This window comes from Gavialis gangeticus, unplaced genomic scaffold, assembly GCF_001723915.1.
Source record: "Gavialis gangeticus isolate Ggan-Ray unplaced genomic scaffold, GavGan_comp1, whole genome shotgun sequence".
NCBI classification, from domain to species: Eukaryota; Metazoa; Chordata; order Crocodylia; family Gavialidae; genus Gavialis; species Gavialis gangeticus.
In genome coordinates this window covers 5,431,220-5,455,086 of record NW_017729012.1, presented here as the reverse complement: position 1 = coordinate 5,455,086, position 23,867 = coordinate 5,431,220, and the positions used below count along the sequence as shown (strand labels likewise).

The 23,867-nt window shown below is 45.2% G+C and overlaps 1 protein-coding gene across 2 annotated transcripts in view; it reads left to right on the top strand.

The window, feature by feature from the left end:
- Positions 1–23,867, top strand: part of AATF (apoptosis antagonizing transcription factor) — an 80,922-nt gene that overhangs the window by 10,182 nt on the left and 46,873 nt on the right. For both annotated transcript variants that reach the window (XM_019511103.1, XM_019511102.1), the window contains exons 5-7: positions 21,987–22,101; positions 22,431–22,635; positions 23,439–23,603. In XM_019511103.1, coding sequence (XP_019366648.1) covers positions 21,987–22,101; positions 22,431–22,635; positions 23,439–23,603 — 485 coding nt within the window. The remainder of the gene's footprint in view (positions 1–21,986; positions 22,102–22,430; positions 22,636–23,438; positions 23,604–23,867) is intronic.

Genomic DNA, 23,867 nt, shown 5'->3' with positions numbered 1-23,867 from the left:
CGGGACCTGAACCTGTTCAGCCTCCAAAAGAGAAGGCTGAGGGGGGATCTTGTGGCCTGTTATAAACTAGTCAGGGGGAATCAGCAGGTATTGGGGGAGTCACTGTTCCCCCAAGCACCGCCAGGAGTGACCAGGAATAACGGTCACAAGCTGGCAGAGGGTGGGTTTAGGTTAGATATCAGGAGGCGCTACTTCACAGTCAGGGCGGCTAGGGTCTGGAACCAACTTCCAAGCGAAGTGGTGCAGGCTCCTACCCTGGGGGTTTTTAAGAGGAGGTTAGATGAACACCTTGCTGGGGTCGTTTGACCCCAGTACTCTTTTCTGCCATGGCAGGGGGTCGGACTAGATGATCTACTCAGGTCCCTTCGAACCCTAGAAACTATGAAACTATCTCTCAGCTGAGGTTACGGCAATGTAGACTTCTGTTACACTACAACAGGGCTGGAAATGTTAGATTGAGGCTAAATGTAGCTCTGTTTCCTGTTGAACATTACAAATGATTAGTTATTAGTTCAGGGCGTTGCCAGTGTGCTGGGATGGGCATGCTGTAAGCTCATGTCCACATGAGTGTGGACGTTGGGTTCTCCAGGGAGAACTAGCAGTGGCATACCTTGTGCTGCCGTTAGTTGTTCCCAGGGAACACCTGTGCCGTGCGCCCTCTGAGAGGGCATGTGGCATGTTACCCCAGGTGAGGTAGGGGAGGCTGGGGCCAGTAGTACGCTGGCCCCAGCAGCCTTACCTGGAGTCCTGGGGGCCTCCCGGAGCTGCAGCAGCAGCGATCCTGCTGTGTGGAGCCTGGCCAGGAACCAAAGCGTGGCTCCGGGTGGCCAGGCTCTGGTTTTGAGCAGTGCATGCTGCCGCTGCATATGCTACTCTGCTTCTTTTTTTTTTTTCTGTGAGGTTTTTTTTTTTTTTTTTGGTCCCATAGATATCCAGGGTTCAAATCCTGCCCCCCTCCCCACCTCCGTGCTGCTCCCTTGCAGTGTGGAAAACACCTAAACGTGTAGGATGTGGCACCGCAGACATCTGTGTCGCCACATACCGCGCAATCACGTTCATCTGGATGCGACCTATGTGATGTTTCCGCCATGTGGGATATCCTGTGAAAAGAAGCTGGCTTGTCTTTGTCTGTCTTGTCTGCAAGAGGGAAGCATGTGCCAAAAATTCCATGATGGTCGCCAAATATGGAGATTCCCCTTGGCCTGTGTGCAGCATGACACTAGGGTTAAGATCCCCAAGAGAGAGGAAGAGAGCAAATGAGCCTATGTTGCCAGGTGCCTGCTATCCATGTAGACAGCGAAGATCCCGTTCATTTACTTTTAAGTAATGCTAATAATTATATTGATCCAGTAAAGCTTCTCTTAGAGAAACCAAATGCAGTAAGTATATATGGCACATTCAGAGCTTACTGCCATTGACTTCAGTGTGTTTTAGCTTAGGCCCTTAGTATCCACTGATAAATGGATCTGTTTAACTGTTTGTTAGACATCCTTCATAATGGCATTCAAGTTAAAGTGCAGAAATGTATACATCTAATGTCATCTGCAGTGAATGTGAAAGTGTACTTTTTTCCCTTTTCCATCTTAATTGCTTCTATCATACCTAAAATCTATGCAGCTCTTCTACAGAAGATAAGAGAATGTTTTTCTACAAGATATTTTTTATGTCCCATTGACCAGAACGTTGGCTAAAATAATGAACTACATAGGCTATTCTTCCAGAACTTTGAACAATGAAGATGTGTATCACAGTATTCAAAAGCTCACTGACTGGTTAACTCTTTAACTTGCAGTTCTTTCTACTTCCTAACTGCCTTAGCTCTGGATTTTTCCTGTGCCTCATTTTTATTCTTCTGGAGAAGTCTATAGAGCAGCTCCAATACATCTTTAGTTTACAGGCGATACTGGAGTGATGTCAACAGGCTTTCTTAGAGCTGTGAACTGAAAACTGGAACCGCAGATCCCAACCATTTCCTTTGGTTCTGCATCCAGTCCGTACCCTAAGGCAGTGGTTCTCAACCTTTGTACGTTCAAGGTATCCCTTGTTAGTAGAGGCGCACCGATACATCAGTCCCATATCGGATTGGCACTGGTATAAGGAAAATTGAAAGTATCGGAAATCAGCTTTTTTGGCTGATGTGGCTGATAAATGCCTGTGCATGTGCACAGTTGCAGCGCAGCATGCAGGTGACCAGGAGCTCAGCCCAGTAGTATGGAGAGCAGCTAGGTCCAGCTGGTAAGTCTGTTATGAGGGAAGGGGCTCAGTGGAAGGGAAGAGGTGTGGGGGGGCAGATGGAGGCCCCTGCAGTGAGGGAAGGAATGGGGCTGGCCTGGGGCAGGGGCAGGCACTGCACAGCTAGGGTGGAGAAGGAACAGAGCCACGAGCAGCTTGTCCAGGGGGAGGGGCAGAGGGGTGGCTCCTGCTGCTGCATACACCCCAAGAAGGCATGGGAGGAGCGTAAGCCCCCAGATCTGTGTGTGGGGTGAGCTGCTGCCGCTGGGGTAGTGCTGGGCTCTTCCTGGTGGGGGTGCTGGGCCGGACTGTACTCAGGGCAGGCAGCAGCAGCACTGGGAGGAGGGTTTGGAGGGTCTGTGGCGAATTTTGGGGTGGCTGCAGCCCCCACATAGCCCCTTCCCAGTGCCACCGCCACCTGCCACGAGCACAGCCTGGCCCAGTCTCAGCCAGGAAGATCGTGGCGCCGGCCCCAGCCCACAGTGGCAGCCTGCCGTGCCCTGCATGCAGATCTGGGGGCACACGCCCACCCCCACCAATCCCCTCCTGAAGTGTAAGCAGTGGGGGGAGCCACCCTGTTCTGTGCCCCCTGGACAAGCCACTCGCAGCTCCATCCCATGCCCCCCACCGACTGTGCAGCGCCTGGTCCAGCCCCACTCCCTCCCTTACCATGGGGGCCTCAATCTGCACCCCACTCCCATGCCCCTTACTTCCCCCCTTACTCCTTCCCCCACAACAGACTTACCAGCCGATGCTGCTCTCCATGCTGCCGGGCTGCATATTGGAATCGGATCAGTATCAGCCAATGTGATGGGTTAAAAATCAACCATCAGTATCAAACCAAAAAATCTCTATCAGTATACCCCTACTTGTTAGATTCAAGACCCCCTCAGAAAATGCCAGCTCTTAGTTTTAATTTGCTTTTTGACTACAAAGAAAATACTAGAGCTATTCTTCTGTTGCAAAGAACCCAGAAAGATCACAACAGGTCAGAATGGTTTTAACCCTAAGGCTTCTATTTGAAATCTCTGGGCTAATCTTGTCAATCAGGTTTGCACATCTAACAGCGCTAGCATTGTATGGTGCTTTGTGGCACCTTTGAAAGGATCTCAAAGCACCCCAAGGTGACGTGACACTTAGTTGTGAATTGCTGCTATACAGGTCTGTGTGTGTTGTGATAATATCAGAATATCGTGAGATTTTGGCTCAGGGTGGCAGAATCAGTTAATGGATTTGGTTCATGAATTTTTAGCACAGTCAAATCTTAACTGCAGTCCTGCCCTGAGCCAGCCTCTCTCTGTCATTTTACATCTAGTTCTGGTCTCAGCATGTTAAGTTGCTCACCCCATCTCTAGTTATAGCAGGTAAGGCAGTTTATATTGCCAAGTTAGCTCTGCTGCTTTAAATGAAGTGATTAAAGGGAAAAAAAAGGCAAACTTCCAACAATACTAAGTTGACCTTTTAGTGAAATGCATGTTATTAATGTATTTAATGAGATGCATTACAAACTGCAGCAAGCACCATGTTTCATTACGGGTCTAAAATGCAATATCATTAAAGACCTTTAACAGAAACAATGGTTGACATTTTGATATTTCCCATAAGCAAAATACGTCCAAGATCACAGAGTATAATATAGTATACGTTACAGCAAAGAGGTTATTTTTTTTGCCTGGAAAGTTTAAAGGAAAATCCACTGCTTAGTAACTTGTTCTATGACTTCTTCCCCATGCTTTTTCATAATCTGGCCTGGAAGGCTCACAGTACCATAAACCAACATGCCTGTGGTCCTTAGTTTGAGTTTTTTCTGTGTTTGAGGTATGAAAACAGGGAAGGAGGTTCTATAGGCTATAGCTGGGACTAACAGGATGAAGTCAGTTCAAGGAAAAGTTTTTAGGTGGAATGTCAATAAAAGCTTATTGGCAAGGATGTCACTGAGATCAAGGCTCTTATATGGTTAACAAGGTTTAATGTTAACAGATTTTGAAAGCATTGTAAAACCTCCTGCCTAAGGTCTTAAACTGATCTGTAACTATTGGAATGATACTGCTAGAGACGTAGATGGAGTTCAGACTCCTTGTTCCTATCTTTATTCGGTTGTTGAATGATCTCTGAACAGAAGAACTGAAGTCTTTATCACTTGGGTTCCTAAAAGGTAGCCTGAAAATGTCTGAGGAACAGCCAGGTACATGTCTTGATTGTTTCAGTTTCTAAGGAATTCTGTCAATGGATAAAACCTGGAGCATGACCAATGGATCTGGTGTGTTGTGTTGCTTGTTGATGCGCCTATGGCCAAGATTTCTGTCGTGTTTGTCTTTCTAATTTTCTCAGGGCAGGAATTTGATCTATGTTGGTAAAGCATCCTCTGTATTTCTGGTGCCATAGAAATGATTTTTAACAAAAATGAGGTCAGGAACTTTCTTATGAAATATAACCTCTTGTATATTGTGTTTTAATATCCTTGAAAGGACAGAGTTCCTTTTCTCTTGTTGTCATTTGCAATTCTTACAGCCTAGTTTACAATACATTCATTTTTAATGAGGGCCACAATTGTGGCTGATGAATCTTGCTAATGTCTTTCATTGCTGTGCAGAGCTGCTTCTGCCAAAATGTATGGCATCAGAAGTATAGAACATGGGGTGTTTAGATCAGATGAGCTTTTTGATCCTGGAGGATTTCACAAAAGGATACAAAGAGCTTTGTGTGTTAGGTAGAGGTGTATGTTATATTGGTCGCATATCAGATCAACTCTGATAACAGGAAAATTAACATTATTGGCAATTGGCTTTTTTTGGCCAATAATGTCACCAATAAATGCCCCATGCATGCATGCAGCCACAGCATACACATGGCCAAGAATGCAGCTGGGAAGCTTGGAGAGCAGCGTCCTGTTGGTAAGTCTATGGGGGGAAGGGGCATGGGGATGCAAATTGAGGCCGCCACAGCGAGCTGCGGCAGGGACAGGCGCTGTCCAGCCAGGACAGTGAATGGCACCCCAGGCCAGGGCATGAGGCACCCACATGACAGGCTTGTCCAGAGGGTGTAGGAGGCGGCGGGGGGGGCAGGCTCACCTGTGCAGGGTAGGCAGTGGTGGAGCTGGGAGGGGGATGGCTATGGGGGGATACGGTGAATTTTGGGTGGTTATAGCCCCTCAAACTTCCCTAGAATCGCCCCTACTTGGGGCACTCTGTTCCACAGTCTTTCCCTCGGGAGCCATGTGGTGGACGGAGCGCCCCAAGCAGGTGGAGTGCTGGGGGGAGGGGGGGTCTGGGGGGCTATAGCCACCCTTCCCAGCACTGCCACTCCCTGCCCCATGCACAGCCCCGGCCCACTCCTCTGCCAGGAAGAGGCCCCTGGCCCCAAGCCGATGGTAGGCAGTCTGCTCAGGGGTGGGGGGGGGGCACATGCACACAGCGGCACAGAGCTGCCCCCCCTCCCGACCCCCCGCGCCCCCTGGACAAGCTGCCTATGGCTCCGTCTCGCTCCCAGCCCCAGGGTCCCATTCACTGCCCTGGTTGGGAAATGCTTGCCCTAGCCTCTGCCCTGCTCTCTCTCTCACTGTGCGGGCCTTGATCTGCCCACCCCCCTTTCCCTTCCCAATGCCCCTTTGCTCTGCAGACTTACCGGTAGGATGCTGTTCTCCACGCTGCCAGGATGCGTTCATGTAAATCGGCTGTCAGATCGGTATCAGCAGATATGGCTGGTTAATTACTGGCCATCGGTATCGGCTAAGAAAATCTTTATCGATGCACCCCTAGTATTAAGTATTAGAGAGTCATCTTCCTGTCACTCTGCTGTACCTGGTATTGTAAGCATGAATCCATAAGCTTGCTGATGGAGCTTCTGGCTCATTATTGTGACAAGCCGGTAATCACCACCTGGTAAAACTCAAAGGACAGTACCCACTATAATTGTGTGCTTAAAAAAATCTCTCTCACTTGAGTTGAGTTACTAAATCCTTTTGTGAAGGTCACTTCACTTACCATATATCAGGATCCAGTAGCAGTCCTAGATGCACACTGATCAAGAGATCTAACATTGGAGTAGAAGAAACGGCGGCTTCTGCGTGAATAAGTGTTTTATTCTTCTACAAGCTGTTGTCCAGTATAAGCCTCTGGACTTCTGAGTTCTCATCCTAACTCTGTCACTAGCTCATGGCATATGCTTACACTTTGTTGGCCTCTCACTGGGAAGGATTTTACACAAGGGTGTATTGAATATTAATGAATTAACAGTGATTAAAATTAAAAAGAGCTTTGTAAATACTCTTGTCCTCGGACGCACTTCAGTTTCACCAGGCAAGATTTTGGGTACAGAAAAATGGTAACTGAATGAGATACAACACTACTTTGCGTTGGATTATTGTATTTAGGGAAGCGTGTGTAGGACAAATGCTTGTCTCCAAATTAAGCGAAGAAATTCCTTGGAGCAATATTTAAGTCATGTGCACTTGGTCTTTTTTATAACAAGGGGAAATGGTTTGGTGCTTAGAGGAGCATGAGCCCATTGATTTCAACAATGTAAAAACTTAATTAAAAACCTTGCCCACTTGGATGTGTGCAGAAGTGTTTTTTTCCCCTTCCCCTCCAAAGGCACAAAGCGCAGCAAGGGAGCTCAGTTTCCTTTGAGAGTCAGTGGGAGCTGAGCGCACAACCCCCGTTTGGGCCTTTTCAAAAATCAAACCTTCATTTTCTAATTCACCCTTTATCTGAGTTTTCCCTGTATGTGACTATTGCTTGAATTCCACGCTCCTAAGTGTCCAGAGGAAGGATGAATGTTTTGAACACACTAATGGCTCTTTTCACATTTGTTACTACAGTGCATCCTCGGCCATTGTGGGGAACTGCAATAGTGAGATTCGGTGAGGGATCTGGGGTATTAAAAAGCCAGTAGTGAAGTTATCCTAAGTTTTGCTTGCAGTTTTAAAGCCAGATTTAAGCAGAGAATAACAAGGTCTTACGCAGCTTCTGCATTTTGGTATTGAGACTTGAAAGAGGAGAGATTTTTATGCTCTTTGGTAAGCGATCTAACATGCCTTGGATATTCACAGATTCCTGAGATCTCAGGTTCTGGTGGATGATTTACTGCAAAATTGCTTATAAATTGAAGTAGAAAATGTTTTGCAGACCTGGCAGCTTTCAGGCTTCACACCCATTTGTCACCCAGCATTTCCCTTTGTGTATAGAACAAGAATTAATTAGGCTGCACTGCAGGAAAAGTTTATGGCCATAATTTATATAGGATGAATTTCTGTTTAAAGAGACAGCATTGCTTTGTTTGCGCTGTCTTACTTTTTATTTTTATTTCTTTCTTTTTTTTTTAAATCCTTAATTATGCTCCAGGTCCGTCCCATTTCCCCCCCTCCCCCCCTTTCCTTTTTTACATACAAATTGGGCATCAGATCATGGTCATAGAGCTCATGTTTATTCCTGTTTTGCATCCATGGAGAAAGTCTGAATGGTCTTTTAATACTGCACTGTTGCAGTGGTTGCTCTGTGAATGCAGTGCAAATGTTTTAATGTTTAATGCACTCTACCTATAAACTCTCACAGTTTAAATTTCTAAGGTGCTGTTGCCTGGAGCGGTCTGTTCCTTCAAGATAGATTTGTATTCTCTTGTACCCTATCTTCCAGCCTAGTCCAGGGCATGAGGTGTTGCCTGCATTTGGGGTCTTGCACGTTCAATTAATGTTTTTCATAATCAATGCAAGCCAGAATTTGCAATCTGCTCCTGATTTGCACATTAAAGAGACCCATTAATTAAAAATTCCAATCCCTGGCATGTTCCCGCAGGATCCCTGCATTATTTATATAGAAAAGGAGTGTAGGGTGCAAGTTTCTATTCTCTGTCTCCACATAGATTGCACGCTTGCAGCTAATGTTCCTGTGTGTTGGATCTGGGCTTTTTGGGCAGGGGAGGGCAGGAGTAAAGCTCTTTCTCATTGAACTTCCAAGAGGAGGCACAATTCCCTCAAATGGCAAGAAAGGGGGGTAGGTAGTATTAGTGAGGGCCGTGTGCAGGGGTCAGAAATTAAACACTTCCAGGGTCTAGGTCTTGTTCTGCCAAATCTTGATTCAGTGCCAGAAAACCACAGCTAGTTGGAGAGCTTTAAGGCATGATCTCTCAGTCCACAAGGGCTGGGAGCTCATGCTGGATGTGTCCTTGATAGCTGAGACTCAGCATTGTTTTATAGCTCTTGTTTTTCTGTTCCAATTACAGTCCTGCTTTCCCCTTACCCCTTCTGACTTCAGTTAAAACCTGATTTTTTTCCCCTTTTTTAATTTTCAGTAGATGATATTTCAATAGCTAGTAGAGCTAGAAACCAATACTTCATGTTGTCGGGAAACAGCTGGGAATTCCAGCTTTTAAGCAGTATAAAGCATTAATCTCATAACTAGTAGATGTGGAGCTGAAAGCATGGCAGAATTGAGGTGGGGCTTTTGCAAAAAGCAAGGCGCTAATAGAAATTGAAGAAAGTAGATGTCCATTTATGTTTTCATTTTTAATTTCTCAGCAGTCCCTAAACGTAACAGTTTTTGCTTCTGTGCTCTGGTTCCATCTGTCAGTTCATTGAGAGATGCAATCTTATTTTTTCCACTTAAGCCTGTTACATACTGGTATATTTTGAAAATATTTTTGCTACTTGTGCGTAGGAATTGGGCAGGGTCACAGAAGTTAGGTTTTGCAGCATTTCTATAATTTCTCTAATTTTATAATGCTCTGTCTCAAAATCCTCTCTTGGTGATTCATACGAGGCCTTTCATGCGAGGAGCTGCGCTCCAAGAAGTCACTTTGGAGTTGATCAGTGCTTAGTGTTCTCCAGGTTTGGCCAGTGAGCTGTGGGGCAAATGTGAAGCCTATTTGATATCACAAGGCTTTGCTGGGCTTCCTAGCAGTCCTGAGAGCAGAGAGCCACTGCACGTGCACCACCTGAGTTGTCAAAGCCGAATGAAGTGGAGAGACAGCATGATCCACTGACAAAGTGTGTGTGACCGGAGCATCTGTTCCTAACCATCTTACTGTAGCTGCTTTCTTAAATACCAAGCCAGTGTTGCAGAGTAACCTATATCACACATTGAAGAGTTCATTCCCTCATTTTGCTATTTACCATGTGTTGAAAAGCGGACTTGGAAAAGTACATTATAAACCTTCTTGGGACTTGGCTGAACATGCTGGTGGCTGGGTCTGTGCCTGTGCCTGTGCCATGTAAGGTGGCAATTTCTGGCCTCCCTGAAGGAAGTGTTTTGCAGTCTGATTGCTTTTGCGTCATGGAAATGTAGCTGTGTCTGGGGTTGAGAAGTGGTACTGACCTGAGCAGCAGATCAATGACGGGGTTGGGAAATGAAGGATAACTCTGCTTGAAACTGCAGTGGTATTTAGGTTTGTTGCCCGAGTTGGGATCTGGCCCTTCTTTGGGGGTTAACCAGTTACATGACAGGTGACAGTGGGAATTTCATCTCTTTCAAAAGACAAGCATATCTAGCGTGCCCTGCTGTCACTTTTCAGGGCATGATGCAACACTACGTCTACACTGGGTTTTCTTCCAAGCTTCCCTGTTTGGGAGCTGACTTTATTCCCAGTCTTGGTACCTGCCAAAGATACAGCCTAAGGTGGCTCCTGCACTGAGGGTTTCTCCTTGCTTTCCTGAGTGAACATCTGAATGGATTGTCTTGACCAGCGGAGGTCTATTTTGTTAGCGAAGGCCTCTCTCACCTCTTAACTGTTCTTTTATATTAGATTGTGCAGCACTCAGGTGGGAGGGGAGTCATCCCAATTGCAACAAAGCAGCAATCTCCAGCATGCTGAACTGGTTTAATTCATCTTCAATTAACCTTTCCTCATTGCAGTCAGCCTTGCTTGGGTTGAGCACCTAAACTCAAAGGAAGGCTGTTCTGTTAAATCACTATGTGGGTGGAGGTGCAGGTGGGTCTTTTATAACCCCTTGTGCACTCTGAGGCAAGCAGGACCTAGGTTCTGCCCCCCTTTCCCTCCCCAGTTTCTTTAGTGCTGTCATGTAGAAGACAGAAAGTCCAGAAGCAAATTTAAAAAAAAAAGGGAAGGTATTTTTAATTCACCATGAGCCAGCAATGCAGGCAGATTGCATTTAAATGACTCTGATGCTTCACTTCTCGAGGCCAGGGCGCTGGCGGTCCCTGCTCCAAGCAGGGTGCGGGCTGTCGGGAAGTGTGCGGAGGGTCTTGTGTTCCCATGTCAAAGCCTAGCTGTGCAAGGAACAGAGCCTCTTCACTTTGATTGTTTTCAGTGAGACCGAAGAGTGTTCAGCACCTTTCTGCATAAGGCCTTTGGTATGGAAGATGAGCGGTGTTGCAGCATACCAGACCATTCATAGTCCAGTGTGTTGCCTGGTCAGTCTGTTCTCACTGGACATCTTGGGGAAGTGGGGGTGTTGTCTGGTTTTCTTATTCCCACTCCATTGAAGTTAGTATTAAATTTCCAGTGAATTTTCTGCTACTGACCTGTTGGGGCAGATGAGCTTCCCTATCCCTGCACAGAACATCTTTCTTAGCATGTACACGGTTCAGGAGCTGACCTCACACATCCCCCTAACCCAGAGTATCTAGCTAACTTGAGTACCATGCAGGTTACGGAGTAAGAGTCATACTGCAGGTCCCATTTCCTCTATTTTGATATTAAAGATCTTGCTGCACTTTCTGTAGGAGACAGTTGATGTGCATGCCCTGGCAAAATACTTACCTCCCCTCCTGTTGTTTTGTGCCCTCAACTCAGACCTCCCTGCTTTTTGATGGCATTGAATATATATTTACAACCAGTACAGGACTGATAGTAAATATGTGTTCATAGTATATTCAAATGGATGCAGGGTGTTGGTTATAGCCGTGTTGGTCTAAGGGCATAGGCAGACACGAAGAACCTTGTTTGCCCATATTCACATGGACTAGGATTTTTCAGAGGAGCTTGGGGGAGTTAGAGACCCAGCTTTCCTTTTTTAATAATGTTTACTTACAGCTAAATGCATTAAAAGTGAAATAGGAAATGACTGACTTCTTGTGATCTTAGCTCTTGATGGAATCATGGGCACATATCAAATTATAGGGCTAGGGAAACTGAGGCAAGGAGGTTAGGTGATTTGCCTCCGGTTACAAGATGTCAGTGGGAAGTGGGATCATGGATTTGGAGACATTCTTGCCTTGAATATGTTAAGGAGAGTCATGAACATGCATACAAGGGATGAACTTGTTTCCAGGTTTGGGTATAAGCAATTATTGTAGTCTGAACTGAGCCACTTAAAACACATAGCTCAGCTGACATGTTTTTCCAGAAATCCTGTGAATAACAAACTTTGTGCTCACCGAATCGTGTAACATTGAATTTGATTTAAAACGATGCACATAAGGTCAATAAGCCCCAAACTTCCATTTCCCCCCCTCCCTTTATTTGATTGTATGTCTCCTATAGCTCTTTTTGTGGACATGACTCTTTTGCAGACAGTGAAAGTCTTTGACTTCGGTGGGTGCTAAATCAGTTAATTTATTATGCATTATTTTTCCAACCAATGTGTTGTTGGGGTGGTGATGTTGAGAATTAGAATCACTAAGAGTGACAGTTGTCACATACCACGAGGCAGCCATCCGGCACAGAAGCACACGTGCAAAATGGAAGTGCCGAGTTGGAAACTTTGAGTAAAGATAACAGATTGCAGTTTCAGACTACTTGTTTCTTTTTTCTTTGTGGGATTGCACTGGGAAAACCTTAAATATCTAAGATATATTGGAGCAAATGAATGCTTCCACCGGGAATGGAAACATAGGCTATGACCCTGTGGTGAGTTCATGGGAGGTGCAGGGTTTTGCTTGCATATGGCAGGAGAGGGGACCTAGGCTAGGTGTCTTGCAGCATAATCCAGTGGGTGCTAACCTTTTTGGCAGGGGTGCTGCAAATTAGCTGGCACCCTCCGCAGGTGCTGTTTTGATCCCCTTTCCCTGCCCAATCTGCTGCTCTGTTCCCTGCCTGATGTACTGCTCTGCCTTCAGTTTCCTGTCCTTTCTGCTGCTGTGCTACCTGTCCCCTCCCTCCCCGATCTACCTTGTGCCACATACAGAGGCTGTCCATGCCTCTTGCAGCATGTCTTACAGGTCGGCCATCCTGGCGTGATCCATTACTGTTGATAAAGGGGCTGGTGATTCTCTGCTAGAAGGTGCTGAAGCTATGGAGTAGTTGGTACAATGCTGGGGGCTATTGAAAAACAATCAGTGATGCATAGAAAGCAATGGCAGATTTTTGCTGCTGTGAAGTGACAAAAAATGAGGGGATTATTTACCTTCCTGATCACATCTGGTGGGTAGCATTGGTGTTCTCGATTGGTGTTTTAAGTAAGTTCTAGATCAGGAGATAGAGGATACCAGGAGGAACGCTAGTTGCTAACCTGCTGCATTTGAACCCTGACAGCATTTGCATCGTACATTCTTGTTCTGCACACATGAAGGATGCGTCTACATTCAAGCTTCTCGCAAGGTACCTGAGAGGCCATTTAATTGGAGTTGACACACACACTTGTATATGCCTCCCTGGATGCTTCGTGGACCTTTGTTCCAGGGCACAGGCTTGTGAAGCATCTAAGCCAGCATGTGCAGATATTGTCACTAACTCAGATCAATTGGCGATCGATTCTATTGAGAGAAAAGCTCAGAGGCAGCCAACTTGTTGCTTGCCTTGATAAACGTGGTTTAATTTTTCAGTCTTACACAGGAGGGTGGTATGGGTGATCTAGCAGTGTCTTTTGACCTTACAGTCTACATATCTGTGGAGTTCCACATTTCCTGTTCCCTCCTCGTACGTGCTCACGGGTGTAGGGTTTCCTGGCCAAGTGGGCCTCCGTGTAGCATTGCCTCCTTTAGGTTTGCGGTCATGCAAAACACCCACTTTTTTTAACATTGAATTTCTTACGAGACCTGTCTGCACCCTGTCCAGGGTGATTTCAAACAGTGGTGGCAGGATTGAGGCAATGGAGCATGAACTTCATTTTTAAGTGTTTCTGTTACTTTCTTCCTTCCCTAACAATGAAGTTCTTTTTCACTTGAATGTTTTAAATGATTTTTTTTCCTGAGCTGCTCCCTTGTGTGGTTATGCTCTCCTCAGTCCTATGAGTAACCTGGGAATCAAGGGGCTAAATTATTCATTGGTGTAACTCCATGGAGATCAGTAGGACTCCTTATGTGAATGGGACACTGCAGCACTGGATCCTTTGTGCCCAGTGAGTGAAATTCCCCTCTGCAGAGGTCCCACATGAGGGGTGTACATTGCTTGAATCTCATTGAAGTCAGCCATTGAGCTTAAATGTGAGCAGACCTTCAGCTGGGCCTTTGGAGAGGACTGAATTTCTCCCACTGTCATAGATTCATAGATGTTAGGGACTGGAAGGGACCTCACAAGATCATCAGGTCCAGTCCCCCTGCACTTGGGCAGGAAAGACTGTTGGGGTCAGATGACCCCAACAAGGTGAGCAGTGCATCTAGATATTTTTGAAGATCTCCAGGGTAAGTTATTGTACCACCTCTGGGGGGAGTCTGTTCTAGACCCTGGACACAAACCATAAAGCAAATTTTCCTTATGTCTGGTCTGAAGGTATCTTTTAGCAGTTTGTGTCCATTGTTCCTTGTCGTCCCCTGGGGTGCCTTGGTGAACAGATGCTTCCCCAGGCCTGGATATTGCACCCTTTATATACTTAATAGGCTGCCACCAAGTCCCCTCTAAGTCTTCTCTTCTCTCCATGTTTTTCAGCCTCTCTTTGTATGGCCTGTCATTTGGTGTTGCTCTTTATTTCAGAAACCAAACACTTGTGCTAGATAACTTCTGTTATATTTCAAAGCACCTTGGGCCTGATTCACAAACACAGGGATGGAGGTTGTCCCAAGGGCTGATAGTTTCAGTAAAGCCCACGGGAGATAGGTGCACATCTACTCAGCACCTTTGAAACATCAGACATCAAGGACTGTGTCAAGACTCTTAAGTCAACTATAGCTGGCTGTGCTAGGTGCTGCTTTTTGCATTTACCCCTTTGCTTTTTGCATTTACCCCTTTGTTTGTTGGTTTTTTTGTGGGGTGAGGGGGTAGTACAGGTTAACCCAGTATGCACTGAAGCTGCTACCAAGATATGCTCAAGATGGGGAGTCTCAGGTATGTCATAGTGTCCTTGCTTTATTTAGACTTGGCCACATTGTTGGGAAAAATGCAAAAATGATTGTCCAAAGGCTCCATGTTAAGGCACGTGTAACCTGTAGGGTGTTTGTCCTTCCCCTGGCTGCTAACATTGTTCTGCTGTGGGGAATACAGAACAAGCTCCAACAGTAATACTGACAGACTTCGGAATTATGATACAGTGGAGCTTTGGCGTAATTCTTTGTTGAAGAAGTTAGAGGCCTAAAATGTTAAGGCTTATTGTTATTCTGAGTTGATAATCTCTGCCTTGCTTTAATAATTTTTCCTCATGCCTGGATAGCCCGCGAGTTGCACAATAATCACTCACACAGCTTTGTAATCAATGCCCAAAGTAATAGGATTCCGCTGGCCAACGGCAATTAATAAATTTGTGTCTTTTTTAAAACACTAGCAAGTCGGGCCTGAAATACGACTGACTGGCTTTCCTCATTTGCATATTTATTGCAGTGGAAAAATTCTTGCCGAATGATTGATGTTGAGCCTGCCTCTTGAATTCCAAACAGCACATTATTATGAAATGAAAAATGCCGGCCATACAGTTGATTAAAGTTGAAGACAGTGGAATCGGTGTTTTTTAAGATTGTGGGAGAATTAAAGGCATATTTTAATAGATGTTGACAAGAAGTGAACTAACAAAAGCAAAGCAAAGGATTTGCTTGAAAAGATTTAATCAAACGTGTTTCTTGGGGGATTAATTGCTGGGGATGACTAGTGCAAGTGGCTGGCTTGTGGATTTGAATGAGAAGTATTGTTCTCGGGCCAATGTATTGAGTGTCATTTTGACCTATAGTTTAACTCCAGTCCCAGAGTCATTTGAAAGGAGTGAAAATATTCTCTTAATCCAAAGGTTCAGATAAACACCTGATAAGATACTTTGTTTCAATAACAAATTAGTTAAAAAAATCAGCTACTTTTTTTTATTTTAAATTTTAAATGTTAATAAATATAATGCAGACAACATGTGAGCTGCTTTTCATCTTCTGTGGAATGGGAACATAGCATGTTTCCAATTTTTTTTCCTCCTTTATTAGCTTCTGGTAAAAGAATCAAAGTTTAAAAATGTGTGTTGACTAACATTGTGTGTGCTTGCTGTGCTCTCTTTGGGTACATGGAAAATTAAAACTGCTTGTGCCTATAATATTTTTTACAATGCTGAATACCCAGATGTGACTGAGTGCAGATAAATGGATAATCTCTGTTTACTGATAGTAAATTTTAATCTAGAGGCTTTACATTTGGTACAGCATGCATGTGCATAGGAGTTTGTTTATTGTGATAATTTCTAGGTGTATGTTAGCATTCATTTGTATGGATGCAAGACGCGATTGCAGTGTGCACGTACGTTATTTGTGCTTTGTCAGTGCTGCGAAACCCTTCAGTTTTGGGATAGGCACAGAGCGAGAGGGGTTGTCCCTACAACTTATAGTTGCAATAGTCAAGACAAAATAAGGCCAAGAAGGGAAGCTGACGTGGAGGTGAAGTGATGTGCTTCTGGTCACACAGCTTGCTAGCAGGTTAGCAGGGAGCCCTGATCCCCAGTCTAGTGTTTTGGACATTAAACCACTCTGGTTTTACCCTACCACATTGTGTTGTGTTTGTGTGTGTAGATATGAAGTGGATGAACTACCAGATACAATTTGCACGATCTTATCACAGCAACTTTCACCCTTCCTCACCCCACTGGCTGCCTACTGCTTTGCCCTTGCTCACTGCATCATGTGTAGTATATGATCCCAACCAGTCCTGCAGGAAACTTCATGTGCAGACCTTTGAGCTTCATCAGGGTCCTGCATGCAGGCAGAATCAGGCTCGAGACTGACCGTGGCTTACTCTCTAAACACATTAGGTCTCTGCAAAGTCATATGTAAAATTGAAAACCTGAGTCACTCTCTGTGTATGTGTGTTTCTGTGTTAAATTTAAACTAGAGAAATTGCTAGTGTTCTCACTGTATTATGTCTCATGCTTATTTCAGTATAGTAATGGCCTACATAGCCATTGATGTAGAAAATAATCCTCTGTTGTGAACTTGCTCTCCAAGAAATGGCTCTCCCTATCCCCATCTTCATAGAATGGAGATTCATTTATTCATTGTTTCCATAGGATTTATCTGACTGTAGTACCCGAGTGCTCATCAGCACTAATGGACTTATCTTGGGAAGTATCACTATCTCCATTTTACAGAGAGGGTAGCTGAGGCACAAAGCTGTCATACAGGAAGGCTGTACCCTAGCAGAGAACAGAATTCACATCTCCAAACTCTTGGCTCCTTGCCTTATTCGCACTACCTTGATAAAAGGCAGCTCCTCTACACCCCTCCCTTCCCTTCTGGAGCTAGTCCCACTTCTCAGCTTATTTAGGCAGAGAATGCTGTCAGTGCAATTTAACCAGCATCTTGTGCTTGAGACTGAGTTTGCCTTTACCCTGGAGGCTCCAGGCTGTTTCCAGCAGCATGTCTGGAACACTTTCATAGTCCGCGTACTCTCTGGGGAGTGAAGGCCTGGGAATTTTGCCACCGGCTTTCTGGATCTTACTCTGGGAACTTCATATCCGAAATCAGAAGAACTTGTCAGGAATATGCTGATGTCGCCCCATAAGATGCATCAAAATAGGGATGAGAAGCGATGGGGTCTTGGGCCTGTTTTGGACATCTCCTAGTGCAGCTGCCTGCATTTTTAGGCACTGAAATACCTGTGAGAATCTGCCCTTTGCTTCAACTTTTTTGAGTTGGTCTAATAAAAGATACTGGATTTACCCAAAGAACCTTGCCTGCCTATGTCCTTAGACCAACATGGCTGTAACCTATACCCCTGGTCTTTGCTTATACTTTTAGCCCCTGTCTCAGTGGTGTTGAAAAGCCCGCCATTCGTAGCTGTCTCCGCTCTTTGTAATGGCAAGGGGATGAATCAAGGTCTCGTCTGTAGTGGGCCAAGAGAGAAGAGAATAGATATTTTTCTCTGTAGGGAGCTTTCTGTCGGTACCTATTTGTAGTGACACAAGAGCAAAGAAGCCATTGTCCTGCATCTGGCTCAAATTTAACTGTACCTCTGGTCTCCACTACAGTGGAAATGCTGTCTGCATGCTGACTTTCAAGTCGGCTGGCAAAAGCACGTCTGGCTGGCATCGGTTATCCTTCATTCAGGAACAAGTGCCACAATGTGGGCAGCACCCAGCAACACAGCCAGCTTGCCTGTAACCACTGGCATTGACAAAATTGATTCTTGTGGTGTGAGAGCAGCAGGACAGATTTCATCTCTGGTGGGTCTCTTGACACTTTGATACATGGCAGTGCTATTCCTGAATGGAGCTTAAATACTCCAGGGCTACCTTCTGACTGGGTGAAGGGATGTATAAAATGAGAACATATGAGAGAGTATTAACAGAAAGGCACACTTTGATTTACTGATATTGGCTCCCAGCTTTCTTGGTGGATTGATATGCTGTCTTCTGGATCTGGAACAACTTTTTCACTCCCATGCACAAAATAAAGGGGCTTACACAGACCCTTAAAAGGGACTCTTATTAGTTGGCCTCTCACTCTAGATGTTCTTAGGATTCCCATTTAATCTGGATGTTGTGTTCGGAATATGTTTCACTTGTTCACGTGGCAGATGTAAATGTTTCCTCTGGCCCCGCATCCCACTTAGCATCTTATGGCAGTTTTAGATTGAGCAAGTGGCAGTTTTAGATTGAGCAAGTGGCAGTGGGAGAGATGGTTGAGTGCTTTTCTATCCCAGCAGCCCTGTCTTGCTTGGTGTACTGTTTTGCACGGACCCTATGCTACGGATCCTAAATTTTCAAAAGGAGCTTGTTACTTTCTGTGCTTGTATCAGAGCTCTGTAAAGGGCCTTCTGGATTCAGCCTCTTTATGTAGGACACCAAGAAATCACTTCTGCAAACCAGCATGGTCATTTGAAGACTTGTCATGAATGGCTTGTGCTCCAGCATGGGCATGGGAGTAGTTTATACAGCCCTCATGGAGATGCATGACATTCAACAGGGCATAGTGCTTGTCTTGGTGAGATTATGTGAATTAATTAAAAGATGCAGGATTTAGCTAAGACTTACTGGATGAGGCTGCTTTTTCTGGAAAATGTAATGTGCCTCCAAAAAAGGTTTCACGTGAGGAAACGTCAGGCTGTTCTCTCACTGCTCTATCTATGGCAGAATTGCTGACCATTGGGTGTAAGTGGGGATGGTACTGGAGCAGAGGGGTGGTAGCAGGAAGAAAAAGGTGTATTCACCCATGTTATTCATCCAAACACAGTGCACACAGGCCCTGATGCTGTCAGAGAACAAGTGCAGTAGCTCCCTGATGACATTAGGGATTCAGGACCATTACTTAGGCCACAAAAACTTCTTTGTGCACAGTGCAGTGTGTCTTGCCTATGTTCTTTCACTTACGAAGACTGTGTTATGGGTATTTTGGCTCAAAAAACTCTGGGCATTAAAAGGAGCCAAGACTTCCTGTTGTCTGCCTTCTTCCATGTCAAAGTGGGGGGGACCCACTCATAATGGTCAGGTCTGCACTCCTATTGCTCACATTCTGGGAGGACCAGTCATGAGGCGCTTTCCACGCTCACTAGTGCATTTTTGGATGCTTTCCTTTATTTCCTATGAAGCAGGAAATGAGAGTTTTCAGGGAGGTTTGAACCTGTGTGAAGGCAGGGGATTGCTTTACCGTGCTGGCGTTTTTATAGTTTGTAGGGGCTGGAAGGGACCGTACAGATCATTGGGTCCAGCCCCACTGCACTCAGTGCTTAAGAGGAGTCTGCTTGCCGTTCCTCTCCACATCAGTTGTCCATTCCAGGCCAGGAGCAGCCTTTACAAAATAAGTCCCAAGCAATCTGTTAGAAACAGTGCACCAAAAGGATTTGCTTCCTTTTAAAATGGCCCAGTTAGCAAACCTATTCAGTTTATGCCCGTTCTTTATTCCTAAGACCGAATGGTCCTTTCCTGAAAAGAAGCAGGACAAAAGTAAGGCAAGGAGCTGGGGGGAAAAAAATCTTGCAGAGCTGTTTAGCTCATCTCTGAGTTAAATGTCGAGGTGGAAAAGACAGGGCAGGATCAAGAGCGATGATACCAGCGTGCAAAGCTGAGTTTATAGCACACTTAAGCACCCGCTAGTAACACCAAGAGCCCTATCCAGTAATACCATTAAATACACAAGGATCGAAAGCATGGAAATTATCCAGCTGTAAGAGGCTCATGATCAAGCCAGTGCCTGGAATAATTAGCCCTCCCACCTGGATAGACACATGGTCATTGTCTGCTGTGCCCTCCCCACCCCTTCGCTCCAAACGAAATTGCTTCCCACCCCCACTTCTGTTGGGGTCCAGGTCTCCTATCCTGAGGGAGCACGAGCCTGTCTTTATTCCTTGCCCGTTTGCAATGGCCCTGATACACCCCACAAGAGTTGGAGTGCTACTCCAGCTATAATTGACGGGATCAAAGCCGCCTGGGGTGCATTAGCATTGCTGCTGGAGGGGAGGCAGCGGGTAGAAAATAAACAGGTTCAGAAGCTCTGGGGACATTTAGCTGTGTTGCAGGCAGTGGAAAAGATTTTGCTGCTTTAAGCTGTGCACTCAGGGTGGGGGCACTTGCCTCTTGCAAATTATGCCCTAGCTTCAAACACATACCACAGACGCATTTTTAAGGGCTTTTGTCTATTTGTCTCTCAGAATTGTTTTGATGCTCGCACACGACTGTTTTACAAGTATAGCAACCTAATCCGTTAATAGGTTTATATAGAACAGCTGTCAAAATGTATCTATAATGAGCCGTGTATGGGAGGAGGATGAGTGTAACTGCTGATCTGCAACAAAAATCTTAGTAGTGTCTTCTCCTTGACATTACTGTGACTGAGGTCGGGCTGTAATTTATCTGAGCGCTGTGACAACCAAGCAATATCGGCAGTGGGAACATGCAAGAGATTGAGACCCCTGTCCGTCTGGGCTGGTTTGCGCTTGCCTTGCTTTCAGGTGGCTGATGAAGGTTTGCTGCTCACTCTCTCCATGGGTTGTGTGTCCTCCATTAGAATAAAAAGTCAAATGCATCCTTCTGACCTCCCCACCACCTTCTGGTGTGTCCCCGGTTGCAGATGGGCAGGTTGAGGCATCCTCAGCTGGTATAAAGTGGGGTAGTTCCAGTGACTTGTCTGTTTTGTGGCTGTCAAGAGAGGAGGAATGGCCTTGAGATGCAGGCATGGGATTGATAACGGGGATACTTGGATTATTTCTCAGCTCTGTTTCTTAGGGTACATTTGAATGGCAAACTGGAGTGTTAAGTAAAAAGATCCAAGCTAGTTTTAAATGGGCTTCCTTGGGTACCAGAAACAGCTTGGCTGTGGCAGGAGGGAGCAGAGCTTGCTGAAGTGCTGAGTGCTGACTCTGTGGAAAGGTGTCACAGGCTTGAGCAGCTCTTGGGACAACAGGATTTTGCTTGGTTGTATTGGCAAGTGCCAGAAATCTCAGGCGGATGGTATTTTAGCCATTCTCCATTGGGATCTAGTGGTCTGCTTTTTTGTTCTCTTCATGTTGAAGGTGTTCAGTCCAGAAACAAGTGAAAGCAGCACAACTGTACAGTAGAGCTGGCAAGTCGTGGCCTAGCAAGAGCATCAAGAACTTTGCACTAGTGCTCGTAGCATTTGCCTTCTGCATCTTCCCAAATAAATGGGCAGGGAAGGTTTTTTGAGTAGATGTGATATCTGTTTTTAAACTAACTCAGTAGTTGGAAAAATGTTCTTAGCAAGCTTTTGGGTGCAGTCACCCTTCTTCAGGTACAGGAAGTCTCTGAGGCTGGGCTAGAGGGGTTAGGAAAGGCTGGGGTCTGGATTAGGAATGAAAGATGGATAGGTAAGAGTTTTTCTGGGAGGCTCCTCCATTTACTATGCAAAGCACTGTTTTGAGGAGAGAGACTGCACCTCTGAGAGAAGTCCCTCTCCCTCCTTCCCTTGGGATTTGTGTTTGATACACAATCTCCAATCTGGAGACTGGATTCTTAGGCCAAGGGACTGGCCATTTTGTGTTGCGCAGCTGGACAAAGAAGTTGGCAACTATGAAGGTCTGGCTGGCTGTTAATAGGTGGGCCACCTACAGTACTTGGGGCTGTGAGGTGGCGTGGTAAATAGGTGCTGAGCTGCCTGAAAACAAACCTTGGATTTTGCATTGATCCTCTTCTTGTTTAATTTTGCTTCTGTTGTAAAGACAACTTAGAATTTGTGAAAGGGGCCTGTTGGGCAGTCCTGGAAACTGCTCTACTCAGCCTGCAGTGCTGTTTTGACTGATCAGAATCCTTTCACTAAATCTGCCAGGTTGTTGTTGGAGTTTTCCCTATAGATCAGCTCTTGCTGCACTTAATTTTAGCTACGTTTTAATTTCTAGCACTGCCTGTTTGGTGAGCACAGAAGCACAGAAAACAGCAACTAGTTGTAGTTTTGCAAGAATTCAGTTTCCTTTCTTTATGTCCCTCCCCCCCTTCCCTGTTCCTTGGAGACTTGCAAAGTAAATTTTTTTCCACTGGAAGTGGGGATCTGCCACTGACATCTCTTGCTCTGCAGGTTACAAAGCCCTGAAGGCGTTGATGAGAACACTGGTGGACCTACAGGATGAGCTGTTTTATCAGTATCCTGGCACAAGGCATCTGGTAGATGGAAAGCGCTCAGACGTGGAGAGGTGAATAGAGAACAAGACTGGGCCTTGCAGTAGGCTACCTAGTAGCTAATTTTTTAAAGAAGAACAAAATGCAGACTTTCTAAACCTTCCCATCTTATCTGTTCTCTCTCATTTCTTGTTGCAGTTGAGTAACAACCACTGCACCCAGACAACTAGTAGACCCCTCATTTTCACAGAAAATGTGTTTTGTAACTTTTTGGCAGGGGAGGGAATCCTAAATTTGTTAACTACCCATCATTCATTCCTGATCTGTAAAGAAAGGTGACTAGCTCTGGAACTGCTGTTGTTTCCTGCTTGCCAGCTTGTAGAGCTTTGCTTTTTGTTTTTAGTGATGATGAAATCCCCAGTGGCAGTGACGAAGAGATGGGAGGTGAGGATCGAAAGAGGAGGCGAGGCCCACCCAAGCGAAAGCTGGAGATGGAAGACTATCCAGAATTCATGGCCAAGCGATTTGCTGACTTCCGAACGTATCGGGACAACACGTTGCAGAAGTGGCATGACAAGACAAAACTGGCTTCTGGAAAGCTGGGGAAGGCAAGTCTGGGGGCACAAGTGCATGTGTTTGTGTGCATTGGTGTGTGTCATTTCCCAGAAATGTTTGGAAATAGCAAGTGTTTCACATCCAATTTGTGAGCATTTTAAACAGAATCGATAACTACAATAATAAGCATTAAAACCCAGCCCCGTCCCATCCAGAATAGAAACAAACTTAAAAAAGTAGCTCCTGAGAGTTTGGGAAATGGGTATAAACCTTGAGGCTTCAAGGGCATAAACTAGCTTCTACTGATGAGGGTCAGGAAGGAAATTTTCCCAGTGGTAGGTTATTTCAGAGCTACCTTTTGCAGGGCTTTCCTACGTTTCTCTGAAGCACATGGTGCCAGTCACTGTTGGAAACAGGATGGCTAGATTGGTTGAATATGATGATTTCTGAATTCCTAATCGACTAGCTGTTTGTATCTTGTAAAGTAACCAATGACATATAATTTATTGTAAAAACACAGAACTGAGCACTTGAATTCAGCTGGCAATTCATTTTGCCTGAAGATCCAGGGTTCTCAACATGAAGGGGTTAATATTAATCACTTAGACGTTTCTCTGAGCTTGAATGGTGAAGCTAGTCTATTAAGTTAGGCTTTCAACTTGCCTCAAGTCAGTAGTTACAAGCTGGAAAAAGAAAAAACAAACACCCCTACAACAAAAAAACAAAATCCAAGCTTGCCCTCCTCCTCCTGCTTGGAACACTGTCTGCTTATCCACTGACATGGAAAGATAGAGGAACATTGCTGCCTTGAGCAGCAGCTTTCTGCATTATCTGACACTAGTTAATGTTGTTTCAGGGTTTCAGTGCCTTTGAGCGTTCAGTCTTGACTCAGATTGATCATATTATGATGGACAAAGAGAGATTGCTACGACGGACACAGACCAAGCGATCGGTGTACAGAGTGCTTGGAAAGCTAGAGCAGGAATCTCCTCCAGTCCCTGAATCTTTGCCTGGAAATTCGGTAAGCATTTTTATTTATAAAACTCCTGCTATGGCAGTAATGAAACTCTGCAAATGAACTAATGTGGGCTTTTAGTGGGTAACGTTCTGTTTTTGTGTAGAGCGTGGGTGAGTGACAATATCTTTAATAGGCCAAAAAGGCTGAGCTTCTTTGCCCTTCTGTTTCACAACGATTGGATTGGTTCCTATGTCAGTTCTTGGTAGTCAGTACAAGACTCAAGGTGGGTTTATGCCAATATTTTACCTTGATTCTACTGTAGGTATT